Here is a 25,190-nt window from a genome sequence, read left to right on the forward strand (position 1 = left end):
CTGTGACTTCAGTTAGGCTTCAAAGAGCTGAGAATAGTAACTTAACTTCTTCCTGGGGATTTTTTGTGTTGTCATATGATGTGTTGTCACAAGGAAACACATCTAGTGCATCTGCCTTGTCTATGCACATTGTTTAGTACTGGTTTGTCTGCTGCTTTTTCAGAGATAAACTGAGCCTTTGGTCAGAGTTCAAAGAAAAGCCCTTGATTTTGTGCTCAGTTTGAGGTTTGAATGCAGCTACTGAGAGCATATAGCTCATTTGTTCTCTGAGAAGAATCTTACTTTAGCTGAGAAGGGTATTGGTGCTTGAAAGTTTTGTTCATTTCTGGGGACACCTTTTCACTTTAGCTTCATCTTAGTCGAATGAATGAGTTCATCTCTCTAAAAAAGCTTGCCTCATTTACTTCCCCAGATCATACTAGCTTCTGCCACTAAAGAAGTCATATATCTGAACACAAGATAAGGCAGATAGTTACATGGAGTTCTGTGCTTTTGTGAGAAATGCTGCCTTTTGGTTAGGTGCTCTTAATTTTACACAGTTAAAACCTGTTTATGACATGCTCTTCATTTTATGTTGCATTTACTTCTGAGCTTCTTATAGGGAGAAATAATTTTATTTATGATTTTGTTTCTTCTAATGGGGATAGCAGGGGAAGGTCTAAAGCAAAATTCTTCAGGGATTTCCTTTGAAGAAAAAAAAATTCAGTCAAATTTGTGTAGCAGTAGCCTTCATGCTTTTTCGGTTTGTTGCTATGAAAATTTGGGCATATCATGTTCTGTTCATCTGGGTCTTCATTGTCTAGAAACTTCTGAACACATCTCATAATTCAGTCAAATTTGGGGGGTATGTAAATCGTTTTGCAGTGTAGTGAACTCTGCCCAGTTTTATGAAAGTAGCTGAGCAGAGCAATGGGGAGACCTTCCTGATGCCTCTGTGGAGGGATGGGCTACACTGTGGGCTCAACCCTCACTAGAAATCAAGGAATCCCAGGGAAGGCTGGCATGACAGACACCCTGGTCATGGGAAACCTGTGGGAGCAGTACCTTATTCCTTCAGGGACTGGAGGGGATCAACCTATGAAACAAAATACCTGTAGAAGACCCAGGCTGCCTGATTTGCCTTGTGTCTGTTAAGTCTGCTGTTCCCATCAGGCTGCCAGGTATTTATGTGTGTGCTCTCTTTGTGTTTTGTTGTAGAAACCCAAGCATCCAACAACGGGGCTAATTGCCATCACACTGGCATTTCACATATGCCACGAAGTCCACCTGGCAGGCTTCAAGTACGACTTCACTGACAGAAACAGTTCCTTGCACTACTATGGCAATGAAACCATGTCTCAGATGATGCAGGTAACTAACACTTGTTTGTGCTGAGAGAAATAGAGCTGGTAACTGAGGAAGGCAATTCAATATAGATTGAAGTGTGGACTGCAGGTCAGAAGGGCCTCCCACTTTCTCCTGGTTCAGCTACTTGTGGGTTAACATTACTTGAATCTCTTCCTGTCTTTTCTTGTTTCTGAAAAATGTAGATACTCATCTTTGTACCATATTCTGCAATGTCTGCATGAGATGTCCATTTGTGTGTTGTGTTCTGCTTTGCTGGTGTTTCCTTAGGCTGCACAGCTCTTGTCCTAGAGATGTCTTTGTTAGCAGTGTCAGCACATGAGTAGTATTGTTCCTGTTTGTGTTCTCTTTTCCCTTGGCACCTACTTGTACTGTATGTCATAGCTGTCAAACTCCTTAAAAAACAGAAAGAAGAGCAAAGGGGAATGGGAGGAGTTAAGACCTGTGAACTTGTATAGGTCTTGCTTAGGAAAAGAAATGAATTTTGGAAACTGAAAGTAGAAAAGAAAAGCAGCTCTTGGAGGGAGGTAGGAAGGAACTGCTTCCAGGGTGGGGAAGCCAGAACTCAGCAGGAGGTTGGAAAACATCAGGAATGCCTTCTCCCTGCTGCTCTGCTAAGGCCATGCCTCTGTTTTCTTTTGTGTCTCTGCTCTTGTATTCAGTTGCCTTCATCTCTGTATTTCAAACAACCCTGTCTCAGCCCTTCACCGCAGTGTGAAGTTTTCTTTTCCATTTGCCCAGAGCACAGGGATACCATTTTCCTTCTCTTCCATTTTCTGAAGAGGAAGGGTAGAGACAATGCCCATAGGAGCCTTTCATGTTTCTCTCAGAACTCCTAGATGCCTGCTGTTCTGAGATATTTTTTCTCTGACACTGAACTTGACTTCCTTTGGAGGTTCCTCTCTACAGGTACTTTATGCAACATGTACTAAGTTTGATTAAGGTTGATCATTAGTTGAATAGATGCCCATAAGTTTCTAAACTTTAAAAAACTATTAAACAAAAATGTCCCTGTTAGTTCTTCAGTGGCAATAAATTGCAAGTACTGTACTATGTCTGTATAATCTTTTATGCAGTATTTGTATTGTATTAATTTTAATATACAGCATTCAGTGTCTTAAATAAATTGAGTTTCTTGTGCTGCCCTCCACTAACCTTAGTGATCTCCTGTGTATCCAGGACCTGGATACAGCCCAGAAAATGGGTTGGTTTGGGCTTGCTGAACCTAATTGGCAGGATGCATCTGAACCACTAGTGCCTGATGTGCTTTTAAGAACCTGCACTGAGCTTTGAGGATTACTTGTGTTCTGCTTGTGCTGTAAATGTGGTTACACAGCTGTTGTTCTGAATTAGCAGGGCAAGGAGGTGGGAGAGTTAATAATGAAAGGATTTAATCTCACCCATTCTTATCACCAAAGGATCATCCTTTTTGGTTGTGTCCTCATGGAAATATCTAATCTAGTTCTGAGCAACCTGGTTTTTTGGGAAACTTTGCTAAGAAGTCTTTTCCCCAGACTTTTTCTGTTTTTAGCATCTTCCAAGTGTCACAGGTAATAGAAAAGAACAGCCAAGTGATGCTGCTGGTTATAATTTGATTTTATAATTAATTTTTTTTATTCCCTCACATCTCTTTAGAATGAATACCACAACATCACTGCTGAGCAGAAATTTTTGAAGAAGCTTATAGACAAGAACTTTGTGGTCAATTTGACGTGAAAGCTGAATGGAAAATACAAAGAACAATCACTATTTTCAAGATCTGAAAAATTTTTATTTTTTGTATGACATTTTTATTTTTTAAGTGCAGCATAACTGTTTACTGGTTAAAGGAGCCCAGAAACCTCATCAAGGCAAAAGCTTCTAAGCTTGAGGGTACTGGACTATTGCAAACAGAGTTAAATGAATTTCTGTGAAGCTATTTAATAGTGGGAAAACCATGAAACTTTCAACTGAAAGTATCAGGGATATATAAAAATGTGATGCACATCACTTACGTATCAGTGGGAACTCGTTCCAAATGATGAATTCTCCGGAATGCTTTTGTTTCTGACGTTCTCCAAAAGAGTTCCACTGTCAAGAGACTGAGATGACCAGTGTTCAATCAGTAGGTGGATGTAAAGTTGTGACTATCTGTCTTGTTGTATGAAAATGGCTTTAAAACTATGCATCTAAATCATTACTGTGTGTTTTGGAGAAGGGGAACACACAGACAGTTTTGTTCTGCCATGCTCCTGAGGGAGAGGATGTCCACCTTCAGCCAAGGAGCCACAGCTTCTGCACTGACCATCAACTCTGGACTTCTGTCAGCCTTTGTCGAAGGTGAAGACCCTTTGTCTGATTTGTGGAGATGTTGGTGTTGACAATGCTTGTGTTTGTACCCATTTTATGGAAAAATCATACTTCCTGTGCTGTGCATCTAGTAAATTTTACAGTTGCTGACTTGACTTAAAAAAGAGGGAATATGAAGACTGAAGAGCTGTTCAAACTACCTGTGTGTCAGCCCCCAGACCACAACAGAAACAGAGATCTTCATGCCTAAGTTTAGTCAATGGTTGTTGGAGTCCTAGTTCTCTGGGACAGGATCTCATGTGTTTTTTTGTTTGCTTCTCAAAAGCAGGTGGATTTCTCCAAATGAGAACAATCTCCTTCCTCAGATGCTGTAATGCATCAATATAAGCAAGGAATACTCCCATTTTTGGCAGTAGAGTGTGGTAGGGAATATCTAGGATGTGTACCTCAGCTGAATTATCATTTGGCATCTGTTTACCTCTTCTGTGTCAATACTTAAGTTTGAAGTGTGTGGCTGAACTAAATCATTTAACAGTGGGAACTTAGTCGAGATTTTAATTGAAACATTTAATGAGATGTTTATGTTTCCCGTGACAAGCCTGTGAATAAAGTAAATCTGCCTGGGAAGGCACTTGACAACTGTCAAAGACCAATCTGCTGTTCCAGTTCTCTCACAGGACATCTATATAAAGTTTTTATTTTAATTATGGCAGAATTTCTGGAAGATTTTGCGGTTATCTTTATCAATCACAGCTGAAGAAAACACAAGGAAGTTCACTTAAAAAAAAGTCTTCGAAGTTGGTAGGAATACCGTTGTTGCTTTTAAATAAAATTATATAGAGTGAGTACATTTAGGAGTAATGTAAAGAATCACAATATGAACATAAACCATGGTATTTGTTACTTTCAGAAGCTGAGGATTGCAAGAGTACTGAACAGAATTTATTTTGCTGCAGCTATGTAGAGGAATAACCATTGAAGTAACCAAAGAGTCACCTTTCTTGTGGGGTGCAGTAGGTGTTTTTAAAAAAACCCCACACACACCTTCCCATAGTTCTCATTTCCAGCTTTAGCTCCTTGGCTCTGCCATTTGGGAATTAGGGAGGGCAGTACGGTCTGGAGAGCTGCCACAGCTGAAGGAAGAGGAGGCTTGTGTTTTCATCCAGTGATTCCTGAGCTTTGGTCTGTTCCAAGCAAGCTGGACATACCTGAAATAACTTGAGATGTCACAAAAATCTGTGGTATGGGGTGGAGAAGGATTGAGGAGTGGCCCAGCAAGGCACAGGGTGTGCTATGGTGTCTTGTCTGCTGTGGGTCCCTTGGGTGCAGCTGCACTCCAGCTGTGTGCAGGGTGGCAGGTGGGGGTGTGGAGGATAGGGGAGCATGTGGGAGCTCCTGGGGCACTGGAACAGGTGACTCTGGTGGTGGAAATTGAGGAAATCACAATTTCTTTACCAGCTGTCAGAAGGCTTCTTAATTTTTTTGCTTTTCCTTTATTTTTTCCTGAGATTTGGAATAGGTCCTTGCTTGAAAATCTGAATACAAACAGGTGGGGTTTCACTTAAGAAAATAGTGACAGTATTGTCTTTGTCTCTACCAGCATTTATTTCTCCTGGTTATTTCAGTTAATGAAAAGGTTTGTATGTGATTCTGCAGCCCCAGACCTACAGTGATGTAAACTCCTGACAATAGTAACTCCACCTGAAAAAGCTGCTGTGGCAAGGCTTTTTGCAGACATAGCAGTGTTCTGCAGGCTCTTGTTGTGGAGGAGCCCCTGGTAGATCTTAGACTGTGCTGGGAGCCAAGGCTGGCAGAACTTCACCCTCAAAATCTGCAGTTGCTTCCAGAGTTGGGACCCCCAGCTCTCCCAGTGGCTGCTGCCACTTTCCAACTGCATCCATGGAACGTCTTGCAGGATGCAGCCCAAGAGAGTTTTTTTCCCAGGAGAGCTGTTGAATTTGTTCCAGACACTGTGAGGAGAGTTCTTGTGGTGGTGCAGGCTGCATCCCTCTGCTTCTCCACCCCTGTCTCCAGTTCTCAAAAGTGGGAAGGAGTTCTGCTTTTGAAGATGTGGTTATTTTCTCTGCTTTTTTTCATCTCCAGAGATACTCTTCCCACTAAACTAAACTGATTCCTTCTCCAATTTTTCTAGTAGCTTTTCTGCTTTTTGTGGGAGATGGGATTTGGATTCTAGCTGTAGCAGAACAAATAAAATAATGGAGAGAAAAAAAAAAAAGCAGCTTCATGGCAAACAAATGGTGTCTCCCAAACTCTTTGTACTTCAAAAGGAACCCCTTTAGTCTATTTTACTTTTGCCACATCAGCTTTTTGATCTCCCTAAAATACTTTTTAGAAAATAATGTTTGGTGTTCTTGAGGAATTGAATATGTTCTCTACAAGCACTTATCCCTATCCGCTGTTTCTTTTTGTATCCTACTATGCCTTCTCATTGTATGACTGACTTATTTTTCAAATTAAGCAGTATTTCCAGGGATATTTTTCTCCCACTTCTGTGCTCCTGCCAGGGGTGTTGAGTCCACCACAGTTACTGTCCCAAGGTGACTGAGTAACATTTTGAATGAAACCTGTTCCCTCAGGATCAAGCCAAGAGCTGATGCTGCTGATAAACCATGGTTGGGTTTTTTTGTTTATTTTGTTTTGTTTTGCTTTGCGCGGGGGGGGGGGGGGGGGGGGGGGTGTTGTTGGCTTTTTGTTTTGGTTTGGTTTTTTGTTTGTTTGTGGTTTTGTTTGTTTGTTTGGGTTTTTTATGTGTGTTTTGTTTTGAAAGTCCAGCTTGTAGGCCAGTAGCTTTTCTCCTCAGTAATAAGCAGTGAGCCAAGTAATGAATTTTTCTCCCTACAAGATGTTTTGTAGGATCCTGTGTACACCTGCCCTGTTCCACCACCTGCTTCAAGCACATCATTCCTGCTACTCTGCCTTGAGGAGAGGTCTTGCTTTGGCACTAACTTCATTCAGACAGGAACACCCGTGTGTAGTTTGTTTCTCAGCAGTGCACACAGATTACAGTGTCTCTTCTGTCTGGGCACACATTTTCACAGGTGTTTTGCAGTACCAAAGACTTGGAGCTTCTATAATAAAACAATAATGCTGACACCAAATACTTAGATAGTCTGAGTGTGAGCTGTTATTAAGACTTTCTTTTTCCTTTTTTGCCATTCCTGAAAATGAAATCTCTGCACTGGATCTTCCCTTTAAAAGCTATCCAGTTTTTTTTATCATATCAGGAGTGAAGCTGCCAATTTAGAATCCTAGAGTGCTGCCAGCTTTATTTCTGTGTCTGATAATGGTGTAACTGTGTAGGTCCCCAGTGTCTCCCATCACTTTTCTGTCTGAAGTCAGATGTTCTCCTCCCTTCTTACTCTGTTCTTGTTCTCTGGCAGCCTGCTGAATTTCTAGACAGCATCACCTTACAGCAATGGTGCTTCTGCATTTTATCTGCCACCCCTCTCAAAATGCTGCCCTGTCAGAAAGACACAGCTCTGATATTCCAAACTATGCACAGAACAGGCAGGATGACACATGTTGGCTGAAAGCTCTCTTTTGTCTCAGTCTTTCGGGCGGTTTCTTTGTTGGGAAAGTTTTTCTTCCTCTGCTTTAATAATTAAGGGAAGTCACAGTCTATTGCACTAAATGTGAATCTGAGAGTGCCTAAAAGATGTCAAAAAATGAAATCTCCAGTGACTGATAGGTGATAATAATACAGAATCACAACTTGGTTGTTTAATTAGCATGTGGTACTTTTTGTTTCCAATGCCATGCTTTCCTTTTTAGCAGTGCTCTGGGGGAGAGTATAAATACCTTCACTTTTAAGTGGACTCTGATTTTTAAGAACATAAAATGCTCAACACACGTTTTTGGTATTGGGAAATACTTTTTTTATTTGCCATTTGTCTTAAGTTTTATATGCCTTTAAAGTGCCACCTGTATTTTGAAGAATTCCTATGGTTGTTTCAAGTGAAATTTTGAATGCTACAAATGGAAGGAGATTATTTTCCTGTGAATAAACTGTTAAATACAGTGCCCTCTGACTTATTTTTGCAAGGCTGGTGCTCTGTGTATGAGTGTGGATGTGTGGGTATGCCCAGGGCCATTATTGTTGGTGTGTAAAGTAAATGGTGGCTTCAGATATGGTACCAAGTTTTGGAACAAACTTCAGTGCTTTGTAGAGCAAACTGCTGAAAGCTTTTGACCCCAGGTGGGCTGTGTTCTACTACTGTGGTTGAAGATCTGACTCCAGGCTGAGTACAGCCAGAGCTGGGACATGTTTTTTGTAGATAAGATCAAGAGCAGCATCATTGTGATTTGAATTTCTCATTGCTTTTTGAATCTTGTCTTACTGTGGACTGTCAGGGCAATGCTAAAACAAGAGATGTAGAATGAAGAAGATGGGGTGTGATTAAAGAATTTCAGAAAGTGAAAATGGCTTCAGATGGAAAGTGAGAGTTGCTGAGTGTAGTACTTAGCTCGTTATTTGTTTTCTCTTTGTGCAGTAAAAATGAGATACTGAGGGCTTCAGGGAGTCCAGGGGAGCTTTGGATAACAATTCTCTGGCACAGTAGGCATTCAGTGCATTCCCTTCAGTATGGACAGTTCAGGAGTTCACCAGCTTGGAGGAAATGCTTGTCTTTGAGGTGAGGTGGGGAAGCCACATTAGGAGAGCCAGCATCTCTCATCCTGGTCAGTCAGTTCTGCCTTTTCAGGCAACACAAGCCCTTAGGAGCAGCCTCTGTGGCTGATTCCTTGGCTGCCCCTCTGCACTGGCACACTGGCTCATGCTGAGCAGTGTCTGTCCCCAAGGGCTGCCTGAGGAGCCCTTCCCTCTTCCCCAGACTCTGCTGTGCCCTCCCACCAAATGGGATGTGTTCCCTTTCTGGCTTAGAGCATGTTTTGCTAGGAGATGGGAACTAGAGAAAAGGGTGTATCTATAATTTTTCCCTGTATCAGTCTGTCAGTGGTTTCAGAGAGCCCTTGTAGTTGAATGTTCCTTCTGATAGTGCTGAATGAAGACAGAATTGGTTCTTGGTTTTTTAATTTTTAAAGATATTTAATAAGATATTTTTTTCAAATCAGTACAAAAATTTTAAATACAAAATTATTTGCTTTTGACATATCTCATATATTCTGGGAACATACTGAAGTCACCAGTGTCTGGTAAACTGTCCGTCCATTCCTGCCACCGTTCCATAAAATTTCTGAGATAAAGCACCACATTATATCACTGGAGTCCTTAGTCAATGTTAGACTGCATTAAACTCTGCATTTAAATAATGGTAATGCCAGTTAAATCCAATCTTAGTTCTGCATGAAAAAAAAATCTAGTTCATTTTTGAATCAAAAGCAGTAGCGGTAGCTAAAGACACGGAAGGGGTGATGAGCACCTAACTCTGACCTAGCGCAGCAGGGTGTGATGTGCAGCACTGCAGGGAACCACAGCAAGGTCCACTGCCCTTGGAAACAGAACACTGATTGGGGTGAGATTAGCACCATTGATGAGCAGACAGAGACTTCGTGCACAGAAGTCGCTGTCCTCAAGTACAGAGAAGTATTGAGGCCTGCAGGTTCTCCTTGACAGCTGGTAATATATAAATAAGGATTGGAAAACAGCTTTGGGAGAGAACCAAGTTCTCGGATAAATCTGCCTGGTCAGTATTGCCGGTAAAGTTACTGGTTGATCTCAAGCAACAAATCAGTTAAGCAAACAGAGCTACTTCTGCTTTGCCTAGTCATTGAAGAGCAAACTGATTCAGCTTTGGCTGAGTGGCAGAATAGGTGTGTCTTCTGACAAGCCAAATGGGTTCTTGGTACAAGCACAGAAATCCAAGCAAATTTATGCCACCCTGAAGCATTGCCATGTGTTGGCCAAAATGTTTCAGTGGCACAAGTAACTGGGGGAGATTTACCCTCATCTACTTGAGCTGTGTGAATAGAGAATGGAGACTTTTCAAGTGCTGTGGCATTTGCAGGTGAAACCAGTGCCTGCTGGAGTCAGTCATGACATTTTAGGTCCAATGACTGCTGGAGAAGGCTCAGAGGGAATGGTCATGCCATCAGGATTCCTCTTCCATCATAAATAAGTTGTTCAGAGAAAAAACCACACCTGCAGGATTATTTTATTACAGAGGAAGGGAAATAGAAGTCTCCAGCTAAGAGAACCTTTGCTTGTCAGGCAGGCCTGCTGTCAAACACCCAAGAAAACCCCCACCTAGACAAATAAGCCACTCAAAATTTTTAATATAATTAGAGCCTGACCTACTCTGGTTTAAGTCACTGTTTTTCATCTCATAACTATGATCAATGCAACAAGAGTGAGTGACATACACTGATTTGAACTTTAGTACTGAATTACTGTGAATGAAATTAAGTAAGCATGGCATTGCAGAAATATATAATGTACAGCTAATATGTCCCCCTTGGGTGCAAAACAACTGTTTATGAACCTGATACACATCTTTAGATATGTTCACCACACCTTTTTTTTAATAACAGCTGTGCATAATGTTAAACCTTGTATTGGTTGTTTTGGTTTGGTTTTGTACAAGATGGTCCAAAATGGTCATAAAACGCATCTTTTGTGGTATAAAAGTTTGAAGCAGAGGAGAAAGGTTTTGAGTTTGTGTGTGTGTTGTGTGTGTGCCCCTTGGTTTTGTTTTACAGGGGATACAATAAATACCCTGAAAAAGAGGAATGAACGTACTGCCCGGCATAGAGTCCTGCCGCCTGCTCGGATGGCATCTGAACGTAAACCTTGTCTCCGTGCATCAGCTGCACCACGGCGCTGCCCGACGCCTGGTCCAGGAAGCCCTTCTTGTACTCGTCGTAGGTGTACATGAGCGGCTCGTTGTTCTTGTAGAGCGCCACCCACACGTTGGCGCCTTTACAGTGGACGTGGTAGGCGAAGTAGTAGACGCCGGGGATCTCGCAGGTGAAGATGCCCGTCTGCGGGTTGTAGTTCTGCCGCCCGTTGTACAGGAGCTTGTCAAACTTGACGGGCACCCCGACGCGGGGGAAGGGCGTGAGGAGCTCCGCCGTGAACGCGGGCATCTCGTAGACGACGCCGCCCGCCTTGCCCTTCTTGCCCTTGTAGCCGTAGGGCGGCTTCAGGCCGTCGATGCCCGGCCCGGCCTCGGGCAGGTACTGTCCCACGGCCGGCGGGGTGGGCGGGATGATCACCGGGGGCCCGGGGGGCCCGGGCGGGCCCGGCGGTCCCTGCAGCCCGGGCTGGCCGGGAGGGCCGAGGGCTCCCGGCTTTCCCGGGGGTCCCTGCAGCCCCGCGGCGCCGGGTTTGCCCACGCCAGGGAAGCCGGGGGGGCCGGGCATGCCCGGCTCGCCCTTGGCCCCCGGCAGCCCGGGGGGCCCGATGGGGCCGCTGGGCCCCGCGATGCCCGGGATGCCCGAGGGGCCCTGAAGGCCCTGGGCACCGGGGAGCCCCGGCTCGCCCTTGGGCCCCACCAGCCCGGGGACCCCCGGCACCCCCGGCAGGCCCTTGTGTCCGGCCTCCCCCTTGGGCCCCGTGGGGCCCGGCAGCCCCCGCAGCCCGGGGCCACCCACTTCCCCGGGAAAGCCTGGCTTCCCCGGAAAACCCTGCAGGCCGGGCTCTCCCTTGGGACCCACCGGCCCCGGCGGCCCGACGGCACCGCCCTCCCCTTTGGGCCCCGGGAAGCCGGCGGCCCCCGGCGGGCCCATGATGCCCGGCAGGCCCGGCTGGCCCGGCTCCCCCGGGGGTCCCCCCATGCCCGGCGGCCCCTGGTGCCCCTTCTCCCCCTTGGGCCCCAGGGGCCCGGGCAGGCCGCCCACTCCCCGCTCCCCCTTGGGCCCGGGGAAGCCCGGCTTGCCCACCCCGGGGAGGCCGGGGGGCCCCGGCAGGCCGGGCAGGCCCTGCTCCCCTTTGCCCCCCGGGAAGCCGGGCTGCCCGGGCACGCCGTCCTGCCCCGGTTTGCCGATGCCGGGCGGGCCGGGAGGGCCCTGGATCCCGGGGGCCCCTGGCGGCCCCTGCAGCCCCAGCTCTCCCGGGGGCCCGGGTTTGCCCAGGGGGCCCTGCGGGCCGGGGAACCCGACCATGCCCGGCTTGCCCACCCCCGGCAGCCCCACGGGGCCGGGGGGCCCGGGCAGCCCGGGGGGACCCTTCAGACCCGGCAAGCCCGGGATCCCCACCCCTTTTTCCCCTTTCGGCCCCGGGATCCCGGGGATTCCCGGCGGCCCCTTCATGCCCGGCTCGCCTTTTGGCCCCGGCTGGCCCTGCAGTCCCGGAGGCCCCGCTTTCCCTATCCCGGGAAGGCCGTGCGGCCCGGGCGGTCCCTGCGGCCCGGGGATCCCCATGGGCCCCACCTCCCCCTTGGGCCCCATCTCCCCTCGGGGCCCCGGCGGCCCCATCACCCCTGGCTTTCCTGGCATCCCTGGCAAACCCGGCTTCCCAATTCCTGGGTATCCCTGTGGGCCCGGTTTTCCTTTGGCTCCCGGTACACCGTGACCTGGTAATCCTGGTGGCCCTGGTGGCCCTCTGGGTCCCGGCTCTCCCGGGGGGCCTTGCTCACCCCTCAGGCTGCGCATGGGAATTTCTGCGTTGGGAGGAAAAGAAAAAGGAAGGGGAGAGAGAGCGATAAAAGGTCATTGCAATCACATCCTTAAAAAAACAGGCAGTTTTGAATTGAATATGCTTTTTATGATGCCCTGTGGTTTTTGTGGTAGACAGAGAGAGCTGGAGAGTTACAGGTCGGTGTTGAGGATGAAGAGGATTTTACTACTGTTTTTCATACTCCAAACTTCCATGCATGCTTCTATTTCCACCAGGTAATTACTGTGCATCATATATAAAAGCCATTTGTGCTTTGGTGGTGCTTTCTACCTATACAATCTTAAACAGCAAAATCTCCATTTTGTCCCATGTTGCTGTAGATGAATCTACCTTTAAGAGTTTTAAGTGCTCTCCTTCTGTGGGAAGAATCCTGTCATAAAAGTGTTTTTTCTGGAGGAGCTTAAATGAGCAGGATCAATTTTAAAAGATTGTATTGATAAGAAGTTTATACATAGGATATGTCTGTATTTTCCCCAAGGCTTTGGTTGCTGTTAGAGTATTACTGGAAACCTGCAGCCTTAACCAGTATTGCTCTTTTGGCATAGCCACATCTAGTTATGGCTCTTCTAAAGGCTTTGCAAAATGTTTGTATTTTCCAAACCCACATTTTTGTGTACGTGACCACTCATTGCAGGTCAGAGTGGGGAAGTTGCTGCTGGGCTTGGTTGCTTTTCAAGCTGTAGGCTTTTTTGGGTCAAGTGGAAACTCCTTCTGGCTCTAAAATGTGTGAAGAAGTGAGAGATTTGGGGAAGGACAGGAGATGAGGTTTCAGGACAAGAGAATTAACTGTTCTTTGGGAGGCAGAAAACCTTCCCTCTCTGCATATGTTGTGTTTTATGCACATCAAAAATCTTTGCTCATGAGATAGGTTTTACTACAGCCAATGGTGCTTGTTCAGACACTCCGAAAATGGGCCCTGAAATCTTCCATTTCCCTCTGAAGTCAGTGGAGGATGTGGTTAGCTGGAGCCTCAGTAAGACAGTTAACCAGCTTGTCTGCAGTTGCACAGATGCTGGTGGTTCTTATAAGGATTTTATGACACTGACTGTTCCTGGTCACCCTTTGTATTTTGGATGTCTTTACTTGTTTCCTTAAATATCTTAATACTGTCCAAACATCCTTAACTGAATAGGGAACGTGGTTGTATGTGCAGGCTTGTGCAATAATCCTCTGTACTTTCAGTGCCTCTGTTACACCCATAAATAACCTACAGAAAGAGGACTCCAGAGTCTGAAGAGCAATTGTATGTTTTTATCTGCAAACCTCAAAATCACAGGGTCTGGACAAATTCAGACAAAATGGTGATGTTCCTGTAAATTCAGATCTTGGGGCTCTTCGTTCATACGTCTGGTTGTTGCAGTGAGACAGGGAGCAGATCCAGACAGGACTCTGGGCCATAATTTGAAACCCCATCAGAGGGTCTCCTGCAAACAGGTGGGATGACAAGGTTTTTCCTAGAGTTGAACAGCACCTGAGCACACCTGTGTGCTGGAGGCTCATGGCAGGTAGGGCTGCTCAGAGGCTGTGCTGCAGCCCAGAGGGTGACTGTGGCCTTGTGCTGGTGACCCTGAGCTGCCCCACAGCTCCCATGGACCTGTTTTGCCCACCTGTGGCCAGGTATGAGCCTGCCCAGTCCTTGGGGCACAAGGATGCTGTGCCCAGCCTGGAGCAGCAGCAGCCTCCTCCAATGCTCCATTTCCTCATGGCAAACAGTGCTCTGGCACTGCAGACAGGACCCTGCAGGAGTGGAGAGGGACGTGCTGACCTACCTTTCTCTTTCTTGGGAGCCATATCCTTGCCGAGCATGGGCATCTGCGGGACCTCCTTCCTGTACTGGGGCAGATGGGGGTACTCCTTCCCGTAGGGCATGTGGGGCACCTCCTTGCCCAGGTGCTGCATCGGGATGCCTTCCTTGCCCAGCGGCATGTGAGGTACTTGTTGTCCGAGGGGTTGGTACTGGGGCACCTGAGGTGGCAGCTGCTTGATCCCATAGTAGGCACCACCTTGAGCAGACCTCACCAGCTCCAGGTAAACAGTGACAGCCACCGCCAGCAGCTGCACAGGGAAGAGCAGCATGACCATCACCTGTGAACAGCACCACAAAACACACAGTTGGCAGAAGATGTGTTTTCGTGTTGTGAATTCCCTGTTGGGGCAAGCTGTTCTCATTTTCTGCAGCAAACTGGACCTAAATCTCTGTGAAGTGGCCCTAGTTTGTGTGCTGCCCTGGAGGATATCCTGCAGCAGGCCTCCATCTGGTTTATTGGAGGCTCTACTCAAGCAGTATATTACAGCAAATGCCCTTTTATATATTTAGTTTTAAGCCATCCTAGAGGTGCCCTCTGTGGTTGCTCTACACAGAGACCTGCTCCCAGTTTGCTGCCTTCTGACCTGTGACAGTGCTACAGCACAGCTTTGGGGAGCTCTGCTGCCAGCTCTGGCACAGGGGAAGAGCAGGCAGGGGATCTGGGAGGTCTCCTAAACAGGTTCTGCCTGAGAAAGATCTATTGTCAGTGCCCCTTCTGCTTTCCATAGCAATCAAAGCTCTGTTTCTGAGCTTAAATCTGTGCCTGGGATTGTGCCCTGTGGCTGCAGTGTCCAAGGACTGTCTGTTTCTATCACAGCTCCTTGCCAGCTCTCCTCTTAGCTGGTCTGGGATCCTCTCAGCCGCCTCCCAGAAGAAATGGGCCTGCCTGGGCCGCCACTGCTCCAGGTAGGGTTAGCCAACCCAAGGCTTTCTCTGGGTATGTTCAACTATTTTCTAAAGGTCTCCCCTCCTGGAGATCTTGGCCCATTGCAAGGCAGCCCATCCCAGCCCCTCACCAGTCCTGCTAACACAACAGAACGAGGTTGGGCTTGCTTTTACTTCTTTACCAAAATGTTAGCTTGGGACTTCTTGTCCCACCTGCTGTCGGCTTTTCTTTTTGCAGTTAAGGGTATTACCATCAGCTGAGCAGCAAATTAGGAACTGGGAACTCCCTCAAGTAATGCAAATTAGGGGACAGCATGTGGTAAAAAGAGACTCATGTATGTTGGAATATTTTGCCCCACAACCAAATCTGGCATGCAAGTCCTGCCCTTTTCAAATACACATGGCAATTGCCAGGCCTGATGGCTGTTGCCACTGTCCCTTTTTTCTATCATGCAAAGATGCCTTGCACCCAACCGGTGTGCATTTCAAGGTCATTGCTGCATTCCCTATACATTTCCAGGTCATTTGTGCTCCAGAGCTTTGCCAAACTGCTTGTCAGGACTTGCTCCCAGCGGCTGCTCTGCTCTGGTGTGATGAAGGTGGCCTGAAGAGGCAGCAAGGGCTTTGTGCCACCTGCTTATTTTCCTGTCCCTCCCCAGCAGCCTGGCTGGACATAGAGGACAAAAAAGTACCCCAGTCTGTGGCAAAGGGGCTCAGCACTGTGCCCCCAGGTCTGGGGCACCTTTGATGGGGAAATACTTTCCCCTGTGTGTCCTCCAGGTTTTATTTTTGCTCCTGCTTGAAGTTTTCCATTCACCTTACATTAGCAAAACACCTGGGGAAATAAATGCTTGCTGCTCTTTTAAAACATTTTCTCCCTTCATTTTGCTCTATGAGATTTAATCTCTAAATGGCAATCAGTGTATAATCATTACTGAAGGTGTAAGTGGAAGCTGGATCAAAATGGTGTAGTTGAAACAACAAGCAGAAGGTTATTTTCAACAATGATCATATATAGACATATGAACTACAGAAAATATGGAAATATGTGTTAACAGCAACCCAAACCTTTTAAGAAAATTAAATACTATGAATAAACACTAGATGGAGCATATGTTGCACAGCTGTGTTTCTACAGTCACTTTCCCTCCCAGGAATTCTTGGACCTAAGCAGCTGCCATGTGGCAAAGAAAACCAGAGCCAAGATGTACAGGGGTTTGTAAGTGTAGCTGAAGCCCAAGCACAGTCGCTCATCCTTGTTCAGCAAAGCATTTCAGCAAATGCTTCTCCTCCAGTGAGTTTAATGTGGCTTTTAGCCCGCAGCTGGCTGTGCTGCTGTGAGCTAAAGGATTAGAGCCTTGGGACGTGGTATTTCTGCTTAAAGCTCAATGGTGAGCTTTGGAGTGGGAGGACAGCCTGTGCATGATCAGTTTTTGTGGCTTGGCTGGGGTGTGGTGACTGAACTAACCCAGTGCAGCTCATCTGCACATAGGGACCCTAAGCAACCTTTCTTTTGGGGGGGGGACAAGGGAATGGGGGAGGCAGGGATATGTCCCCCTTCTTGTCTTTCTTGGCCTTCCTGCTCTTTTCTGTACAGAAGGAGTAACTTGCAACACCTTTGCCTCTCTGTAGCTGAATAGGGTAATAATTCCTGCCCCAGTTTGCAGGGAAAATCCCAGTTACTGGAAAATTTGCAGTATTTTCTGCATCTTTCTCAAAGGAAAAACATTATCTGTATGGAGAGAGAAATGCAGTGAAACCTTTAAAAAATTATAAGATACTGGATAATATAGGACTGTTTTTGAAACCAACTAGTATGAAGGGCAAGGTGAATTTTGAAGAATGAGGTTATTAAATTAGAGTCTTGGCTACTTTGTTGTTCCAGTGGCCAGTTTTGGGGGAGGTTGTTTTTTAAAAGAAGATAACTTCAGTGGAATAAGTGGAGGGGGAAATAGGTAAAATTCCTTTGGATGAGATTTTCTCCTTGTTTTTATTACAAAACATGGACTTTGTGTGCGAGTGGGAGGTATTTGAAATAATTGAAAAAACTTTCCTACGGGGAGACACCGGCCCACCGGCAGCTCAGGGTGAACTCGGCCTCCTGCTGCTTGTGCCAGGCTGGGCTGGCCCTGCCAAGCCTCACACAACACACCTGCACTGCAGAGGTACACAAGATGCTTTTGTGTGCACACATGGAAATTCTGAGGGACATCAGGCAAGACTTGTAGAGATAGGAAGGCTCCAGAGAAGGAGGTGATCTCACCACATCTGTGTTTCCTGTAGTGTTTTTTGACTCATCCATAACCCAACCAGTGTGGCCTGGAAATGACAGATTGCTTCTCATCTATTGATTTTGGCTGGAGCTGCTGCCTGTGGCTAGCTGAGGTGGAAGGTGGGGGTTTATTTACTGAACAACCTTGGGCTAGATGGGACTTGGCTGACATCTTTGTGGGAGGAGGTCAGAGCCTCCCCCGTGGCCTCGGGAGCTGTCTGGGGCTTGGGATCTGCCACAGGTACCGGAGATGCAGCCTGTGTTTGGTACTGTCTGCCCAACTTGTCTCCCCCTGCTCCCAAAGGAAGGAGGGATCAGACAAAATTAGTCTTGATGAGAAATGCGGTAGAGTCATGTGTGCTGCTGCTGGATTATTGCTGTCAGATACCATCACTACAGGGAAAGCCTTCCCAGGAGCATGAGGGATGCCGGGGATAGTCCTTCAGAGTTTCCGCTCATTGCCTCTCATCCTACTCAGCTTCTCTAAAAAGTTATTTATGTACTGAGAGGAGCTGAAGGTGTGTTTTTTCTGCCTTGCAGTTTGTTTCTGAATGCCTGGGTGCAGAGCTCTAGGTTTCCTCACTAGGAAACCCCCAGAATCTTTAAATGCCTAAAAGCTACTAAAAATCTTGCTCTTGGTTTTCAAAAGAAGCCTATAGATCCTAAATATTGGACAGGTCCTCCAGAACTTCTGAACAGCAAAAGGAGATGTTTTCCCAGAGGAAGTTAAGAGGAGAAAAACCTGCATTGAACATTCAGCCAAAGTGTAAGACTTCCCACTCCCTTCACCCAAATCCCAGCAATTTAGGGATCACCTCCAAACCCATTCACATAATGCACTCTGACATGCTTTCCAAAGTGACTGTTGGTGGAGCAATAATTTGGCTTTGGATTGGGATTTTCCAGGTTTTTTGTCAGAAAGCAAGAGGAATGTGTTTGTGTATTTGTGGTAAGTAAATAAGTGCATGTGTGCACCTTTAGAGAAGCCAAGGGCTTGGAGAAAGCAAAGTTTTACTATAACTTTGGATGCTGGAAGGAAGATGGAGGAGAGGAGCCGCTGAGCCTTCTCACCATATGACATGTCAGTTTGCAGCAGTCATTCAGATAAAGCCACAACAAACATTTTGCTTTACCTAGGGTGGGACAGGACACTCAAGGGTGAAGGAACACTATCCTAAACCACAGTGTTCAGTTGCTTGTGTGTGGAGAAGGCATCTGGTTGGCTCTATGGGTGAGAGTCCCTGAAAAAACACATTTTTTACAGGCAAAGCTTGAGTGAGAACATTTCTCAATAATCTCTTTGGTAGAACTGTTCTCCTGAGAAAACTAGAAAGGACCTTCCTCCGGCTATTTGAGTTTGTCAGCAAAAACAGGAGACAAAACAAAATGTACCAGCAGTCATAATTCCTAAATTGGTGTGAAGAAATAATGGCTGGTTTAGCCTAATTATGTAAAGAATGTATGGAAAGAGTGATGCCCATCCTTTTGGGACTTGAAATCAAAGGTGGTCTTGCAAAGAGTGGAAACTAGACTCAATTTATTGGTTCTTACAGGAAAGTCATCACTCTGCAACCAACGTTGGGTTGTCTCAGATCTTCTAAGATACTCACCCAGAGACTACTCCCATGGGCTTAATTTACCAGCCCTTGCTTTTGAATTGCTCTATTTCCCAAATAGGAATAAGGCATGAGTAGATCTCAGTGACCTGAAGTCTTTTCCCTGAGGTCCCTTCCATAGGGGCTGCCTGAAGCTGCAGGGACCAGTTCCCCACTGCACTGGGGGGGGTGGTCTTGCAAGTGCTCTGGTTTCCACATGGAAAATGACTGCTGCAAAATAAAAATCCTTGTGACTCTGGAGATTTTGTTCCCAGAAGAGTGCTACTAAGAAAAAAAGATGATAAAAAGCTAAATTCTCTGGGGTGTTTTTGTCTTGAGATCAGAAGTGGTTAGGGTGACTTCTGGGGTGACCTTGAAAACAGATCCTATGACCAAGTATCTACAATGGTGTATCCAGGGATGGCTCTGCTGTTGGGGACAGGAGATCCAATCCCACAGGAACATTATGCACCTCACCAAAGTGTCTGTCATACAAACACGTGCAAGAGCAGTATAATGCAATGGAAATGGCAAACAGAGTGTTGAGGTGCATAAGGAGGAGCCCCCACTGCATTGCAGAGGGCTGGTGGCTGAGGTGCACAGCTCTTCTCTGGGAGGTTTCCACTGGCTGGCCCCAGTGGGAACACAGAGGTACAGGGCAGCTCAAGAGACGTCACAGAAGGGCTTGAAAGAAAGAACTGAAGTCCTTACAAAGTGAAAGCACTTTTTTTTCCTGTTTTTGTTTTTAGTGCTACTTTGGGAACAAGTAGCTAGCCTATCCCTCCTTTCTACGATACAGATCCCTTAAACCACTGGGTTGTGCTTGCAAACATGTGCACACCCCCACCACATACATGTTCTTCTTAAGGTGTCCACCACAAGAAAAGCATTGGATTAAGGTTATAAATTGGAGGTAGGGGTGTTGGCATTTGTAAACTAATTCTGTTAGCTAGCTATCTTTTTTGGAAAAATTCTCAGGGCTTATCAAGGCTTTAGTTCCTGTAGTGAACTAAGCTATTCCTATCCAGTGAATAGCTGTGGTGACTTCAAGGGTGGGGTGTTTTCAGATGTGAGAATCCAGCAAATGTTGATTGTTGTTCTCAGGACTGGTGCTGCAAAGTGTAGGTGACTTGAGCAGTGAATTTCCCAGCACATTGTTGTCCACAGTTTTCAGAGACACTATTTCAAAACTTCATCACAGCTAAAATTCATCTCTGGATTGTTAACTCCTTTGAGGACTAACCTGTCAGTCAGTGAGTACTTTCTGAAGAGACCTGAGGATACCTGGTACTGTACAGAGACTGAATTTTAGTGGAAACTTGTGTTTTCAGGGACAGGAAAAAACAAAACCTTCTGCATGCCAAATTATTTTGTACGTGCTCAAGAGTCATTTAATGCATACACTGTCACAATTCTGTCTTTCTGTGCCAAATGAGTCTTCATGTCATTTGGACAGATGTTTTCAAATTTGCCAGCAAACTAATTAAACACCAGTGTAGGGGGTTCCTTTTTGCAAATTGTATCATATTCCACATAAAAGCAGGGAGTGAAGGCAAGCAAATATACCTTGAGATGGATTTCTTCTGAAAGCTCTGAAACCTGTTTTGTAACCCAAATTGACACTACCTGCACTGATTTAATCTTATTTTGAGCAGTGAAGAGCAGGAGGACAGTAAAGGAGAGCACAGCCCCTGTGCAAGGACCCAGCCATGCTACTGGCACGAGATGGTTGATCTATGCCCCAGCACACCTGGGGTCCTGCACCATTTTGCTTGTAACAGTGCCTAAAGCTTCACTGAAAGCAATACCTGTTTCTTGAGTAGGTGAGGGATTTACCTTGCTAAAGTGTCTACAAGGGCCTGTGCATTCAATAGGGAGAAAAGTAGGATTTATGGTAAATGTAATATTGCCCTTTTGCTTCTTGTGAAACTCTCCCACAGAGATCAGGTTTATTTTTTTCCCCCTCCCTCCTTTTCACTGTCCCCTCCAAGGAAACAAAGTAGTGTCAAGTGTCTGTGTTCAGTTTAGATTACCAAGAAATAGCTATTGTTCAGTATGTTAAAAATAAATTAAATCATATTTTGCTCAAGGTCTAACAACTGTGTCTGATTATCATGTGGTATTTACTAAATCTAAGGCAGTCATAACAAGTATTGTCATAATAAACATTTTAAAACACATGCATGCATAAACCTGCTGCTAATGGGAAATATTCAACACGTGGCAGATGCTTGTTTCTAGGGTTTTTAAAATTCAAAATGGTGCCTCGAGCTTCTTTCTTAAAGAAGTGTGATAACATCTAAATAAATGGCTTCATCTTAAAAACCAATGGTCATCCATAAGCTATCTTTGGCTTCAGTGGTAATTATATGATCTTTTCTTGCAATGCCTGGGGAGCTCTCTGTTTATCCATTTGTAAATGCATTTCCAGAAACAAAGCACTTGCCTCTGCTCCAGTTTGTCTGCAGACACATTCATGTGTGCACACTCCGGGTGATCACCCAGCTTTCTGTAGGAAAATGGCACCCTTGGGCTTCCCCAGTTTCTTACTTCCAGACAGAGTATATCTGTATGTGGGCCTGTATCTGCTACTTGTGTGCAGGTATTTTATGTGTGCCTATGTGTGAGAACACACCCTGGCAGTGAAAGCAGCTACAATGAGAAGGAGATTTTAGCCCACACAGACATAATTACGTTGCCTCTAGTCTTCTCTTCATGCCCAGTGTGCTGTGAGCCTACCTATGTGGGCTCAGGTAGGCATCTCCTCATCTCTCTGCAAATCTGGGCATGATGAGATTGGCATCATCACAACTCCAACTCCCATGCACAGGGCTCTGCTGGCTCAGCACGAACACGAAGCTCACAATTTATGATGATATTAAGATGCTTGGCGCTGGTAGTTGATTTCCAGGCGGGTTTGTCTCTTGAATGTTTTTGAGGATCTGGCCCAGATGCTGTTTGCTGGAAAATGCCTGAAAGCTACTTGGAGTCAGATGGCAGGGAGCCGTGACAAGGATCAGTAAGTTGGGCACTGGGGTCGGGTGACCACAGTCCCTGGGGACACAGCTCTCTTGCCTGGTGGCATGTACATGTTTGCACGAATTGGTGCCTGACCTCGGCCCGGGGAGGAAGGCCCAACGTGGGGAACTGTTTGCAGAAAAGCATGCGACTTTAATTATGGGATTAGAATTAATTATAGGTAGGATTTAGCAAATACCTGCCTTTGAATACGTTTTCCTGTTCTCTGCCACACGGCATGCGCCTGAATCCTCTGCCTAATGCTGTCTTCTGGGCAACTTGCCTGCAGTCTTGGTGGCAGGCGGATTTGATGGTGACACTTACACGACTGCCACTAGATCCCCGTTCAGCGATCGGCGGCGTGAGACGCACAGGGCCACGTTATTCCACCCAATAACGTGGAACACACAAAGGGATCAAAGTGCGGAGCTGCCTCCCCGCTTATCAGCGTGGAATCGCGCTGCTGGCACGGAGCCTGGGCCTGGCCGCCGATGTGTCCGAGCACAGCTGTTTGTTCAACGTGGGAACCGCGCTCAGGGCTCCTTCTCTGCAGGGCTGGTGCTACTGAGCGCTGCAGAAGGAGCTCCCGCAGGCCACAGCCACTGACACCGTCCAAGGAATTTGCCTTATCAGATGGACCAGATTTGCCGTGCACAACACGCTGGAAAGGAGGCTGGTTTTCATGGAAGTGCTTGTATAGTCAAGCAGTTGTCTCCTAGGAGTGTTGCTGATGTGGGTTTTGTTTTGGTGAGAACATGTCACATCTGCTGCCAGTCCGCTCACCCCAAATAATGCAAAGACAAACAACTGGCAAGGCACTTCAGACTGGAGTGTGTGATCAGCAGGCTGAACCTTGAGGTGCGGATAATGAACCATGGTGATTGCTGGTTCCACAGCAGTGTGAACAGGGAACTGCAGGCTTGCTTTGGAAACCTCCCTTCTCAGCTGTCGCTCATCATTCTTGGCCTTGCTCTGCCTGGGATAGGTTGTACTGGCTCTCTCCAGTAGAAGTCTCCCAAATTTTCATGATACAATTCTTTTTGTGTTATTATGGTACAATAGTTTGCAAAGTGTATCAGCATATTACTATTTTATTCTAAAGAGCCTCTAGCAGTGCTGCTATGAATTATACTCACTGGTAGAAGTGTAAAAAGTTTCCATTTCACTATCTTTTGGGTCAGTCAGCTACAGCTTTGTGAACAAGCCACAGGCCAGCAATTGGCTCTAAATGACAAGTGAATAATCTGCACAGTTCACTGTTAAACTTGTTAGTGGAATGCTCCATCTCATCAGATGTATGGGAGTAGACAGAAGTGAGGGAAGAAGACTGTCTCTTTCTGTGACAATTAACAAACTCAAGTATATCCTGAATCTTTGGCCAAATATGCCTAAGTGCCAGAATGCTATTCTGAAGGGTATCTACTAGTTTTACTGGTTAGAGAACTCTTTAGTTCCTCATTTGATTAACTGAATTACTGTACTAAAAGCAGAAAAAGATTTTTGTCAGCTTTGTGAAGGTGCCCTGAGTCTTAAATCTGTCTATACATATTTTATATGTATTTTATTCTAATACGACATGGTTTAGGATTTTATGTCTTGTGTCTGGGAGGATTGCTTAGAGAAGCATTCTATGAATTAGTAGATCTCAATACCTTTAGGAAAACTTAGATGTGCATGCAGAAACTCCCTTCATTGACATGTCCAAGACACAAAGAGGTGCTGGAGTATCTTTTTCTTAAACACTTCCCAAAAGATGGCAGTGAAACGAAAAATCCTGATCATAGAAGTGTTCTTGATAATGATAGGGATTGATTGTTGGAGGTGTTGCAGGGAAGATAATCTGTTTCCTTCTTAGTTTAAGTGTTATGTATAGCAGTACAGCTGTCTGTGATTGTAATACTCATGTAGGCTGGACTTCTCAGACAGAGGTACATTTGGTGCCAAACCTAAGGACACAAGGGAACAGTGGCCAGAAGCTGCTCTTGGGCTTCTCTTGATCCCGGGGCTGTAGCAAGCACTGTTTCAGTCGCTGTTGCCACTTAAGGTGTGACCTGCCCTGCGTGGCCTGTGAGCCACTCACAACAGCCTGCTGTAGTGTGACATCCTGCCACGCCACGGCCGCTGTCACCAGGTCACCCTGTTGGGGATGAAAAGGCTGCACTGTGTCGTGGGTGGACAGAACACAGCCACAGCTTTGGAAAAGGCAGGTGTGTGTCTCCGCTGACACCTGGTCTGGCCAGTGCTCTGCTGTGGGACATTTTGGGAGGTGAGGGCTCCTGGCAGCTCTAGGGTGCCTGAGGCAGGCGGGAGGGATGGCTCTTTGGAAAGGGGTATGGTTTAGCCTTTTTATTATCAGGATGAAGCAAGACCTTCTCTGAGGCGTAGAACTTTCCATCTCTTTTTAGCACTATATACATACTGATTAAATTTAAATGCTTTACAGTGAACCACTACAGGGAGCTGTTAACCCCTATCAAGGAATCAAGATCATGAAATCTTATTAAGAAAGAGAGCCCAATTCTGGGTGCACAGGTTTTTTGGTTGAAGTCTTTTGATTATAAAGAAATTTTATTTCCTGTGCCCCTCTGTAGTGATCATACTCCTCCAGCCTTTGCAATCCAAGCAGTGGTTACTTTAAAAGTCCGAGTTCTTGCACTACAAAGCAAGAAATCTGCGCGGGACTCTTGAAGTACTTGGTCTGATCTTAATTTGGAATAATTTATTGTTCTCTGTGACTCCTGTTGCAATCCTGTGGCCTTATGCATTGCCTTCTTGCCAGAAAATTTGCTTGAGTGCCTCTGTCTGAAACTGGCACAGCACAGCATTTCTGTTCCTTTTCTCACTTTGATGGTGTACAAAATGTGTTTTCTTGGCTCTCGCCCTCATGCTGTTTCATTACTTTTTTTTTTTTTTTTTAACAAAAGCAAGCAGCTTTGGAGGCTTTATTTTGGAGATGAATTGTTACCATTTTACAATATTTCCGTTCACTGTGCTTTGATGGGTCTGTCGAGAGAAAGAGCAGCTTCTCTCTCCCTTATTTTTATTTGCTGTGCTCTAACTCTGCCACTTCCCAGAACCCAAAGTCTCAGTCCAAAGGAGATATGAAAACAGTAACAAATGTCTGTAAAATATTTTTCTTGAAAAAACTTCCTCTCAGACAATTTTTTTTGGAAGGTTATTTGCCATTAAAAAAATTCCTGCCCTTTGCATACTTTTCCTACCTTGCTCAAACATTGGAAGAAATAATCTTGCCTTAGAAGGTTAAACATATTAGACTACTCCACTCAGAGAGAAATCAGGAGCATGCTTTAAAATTATTTAGCAGTAATTATTTTCCTATTATCAAATATTGCAGGTATCATCATATTTGTTAGGATGTGTTAATCA

At 45.8% G+C, this 25,190-nt stretch overlaps 2 protein-coding genes across 12 annotated transcripts in view; one reads left to right on the forward strand and one right to left on the reverse strand.

The window, feature by feature from the left end:
* Positions 1–5,908, forward strand: part of ST3GAL6 (ST3 beta-galactoside alpha-2,3-sialyltransferase 6) — a 40,212-nt gene extending 34,304 nt beyond the window's left edge. For all 10 annotated transcript variants that reach the window (XM_083855929.1, XM_083855927.1, XM_083855926.1 and 7 more), the window contains 2 exons: positions 1,198–1,350; positions 2,980–5,908. In XM_083855929.1, the coding sequence (XP_083712055.1) occupies positions 1,198–1,350; positions 2,980–3,060 (234 nt within the window). In that variant the 3' untranslated portion in view covers positions 3,061–5,908. The remainder of the gene's footprint in view (positions 1–1,197; positions 1,351–2,979) is intronic.
* A 2,847-nt stretch (positions 5,909–8,755) lies between these two features.
* COL8A1 (collagen type VIII alpha 1 chain) overlaps positions 8,756–25,190 on the reverse strand; it is an 86,441-nt gene continuing 70,006 nt past the window's right edge. For both annotated transcript variants that reach the window (XM_083881509.1, XM_083881510.1), the window contains exons 4-5: positions 13,996–14,311; positions 8,756–12,209 (exon numbers count right to left, since the gene is read on the reverse strand). In XM_083881509.1, the coding sequence (XP_083737635.1) occupies positions 10,303–12,209; positions 13,996–14,308 (2,220 nt within the window). In that variant the 5' untranslated portion in view covers positions 14,309–14,311 and the 3' untranslated portion in view covers positions 8,756–10,302. The remainder of the gene's footprint in view (positions 12,210–13,995; positions 14,312–25,190) is intronic.

This window comes from Zosterops lateralis, assembly GCF_965231275.1.
Source record: "Zosterops lateralis genome assembly, chromosome: 2".
NCBI lineage: Eukaryota > Metazoa > Chordata > Aves > Passeriformes > Zosteropidae > Zosterops > Zosterops lateralis.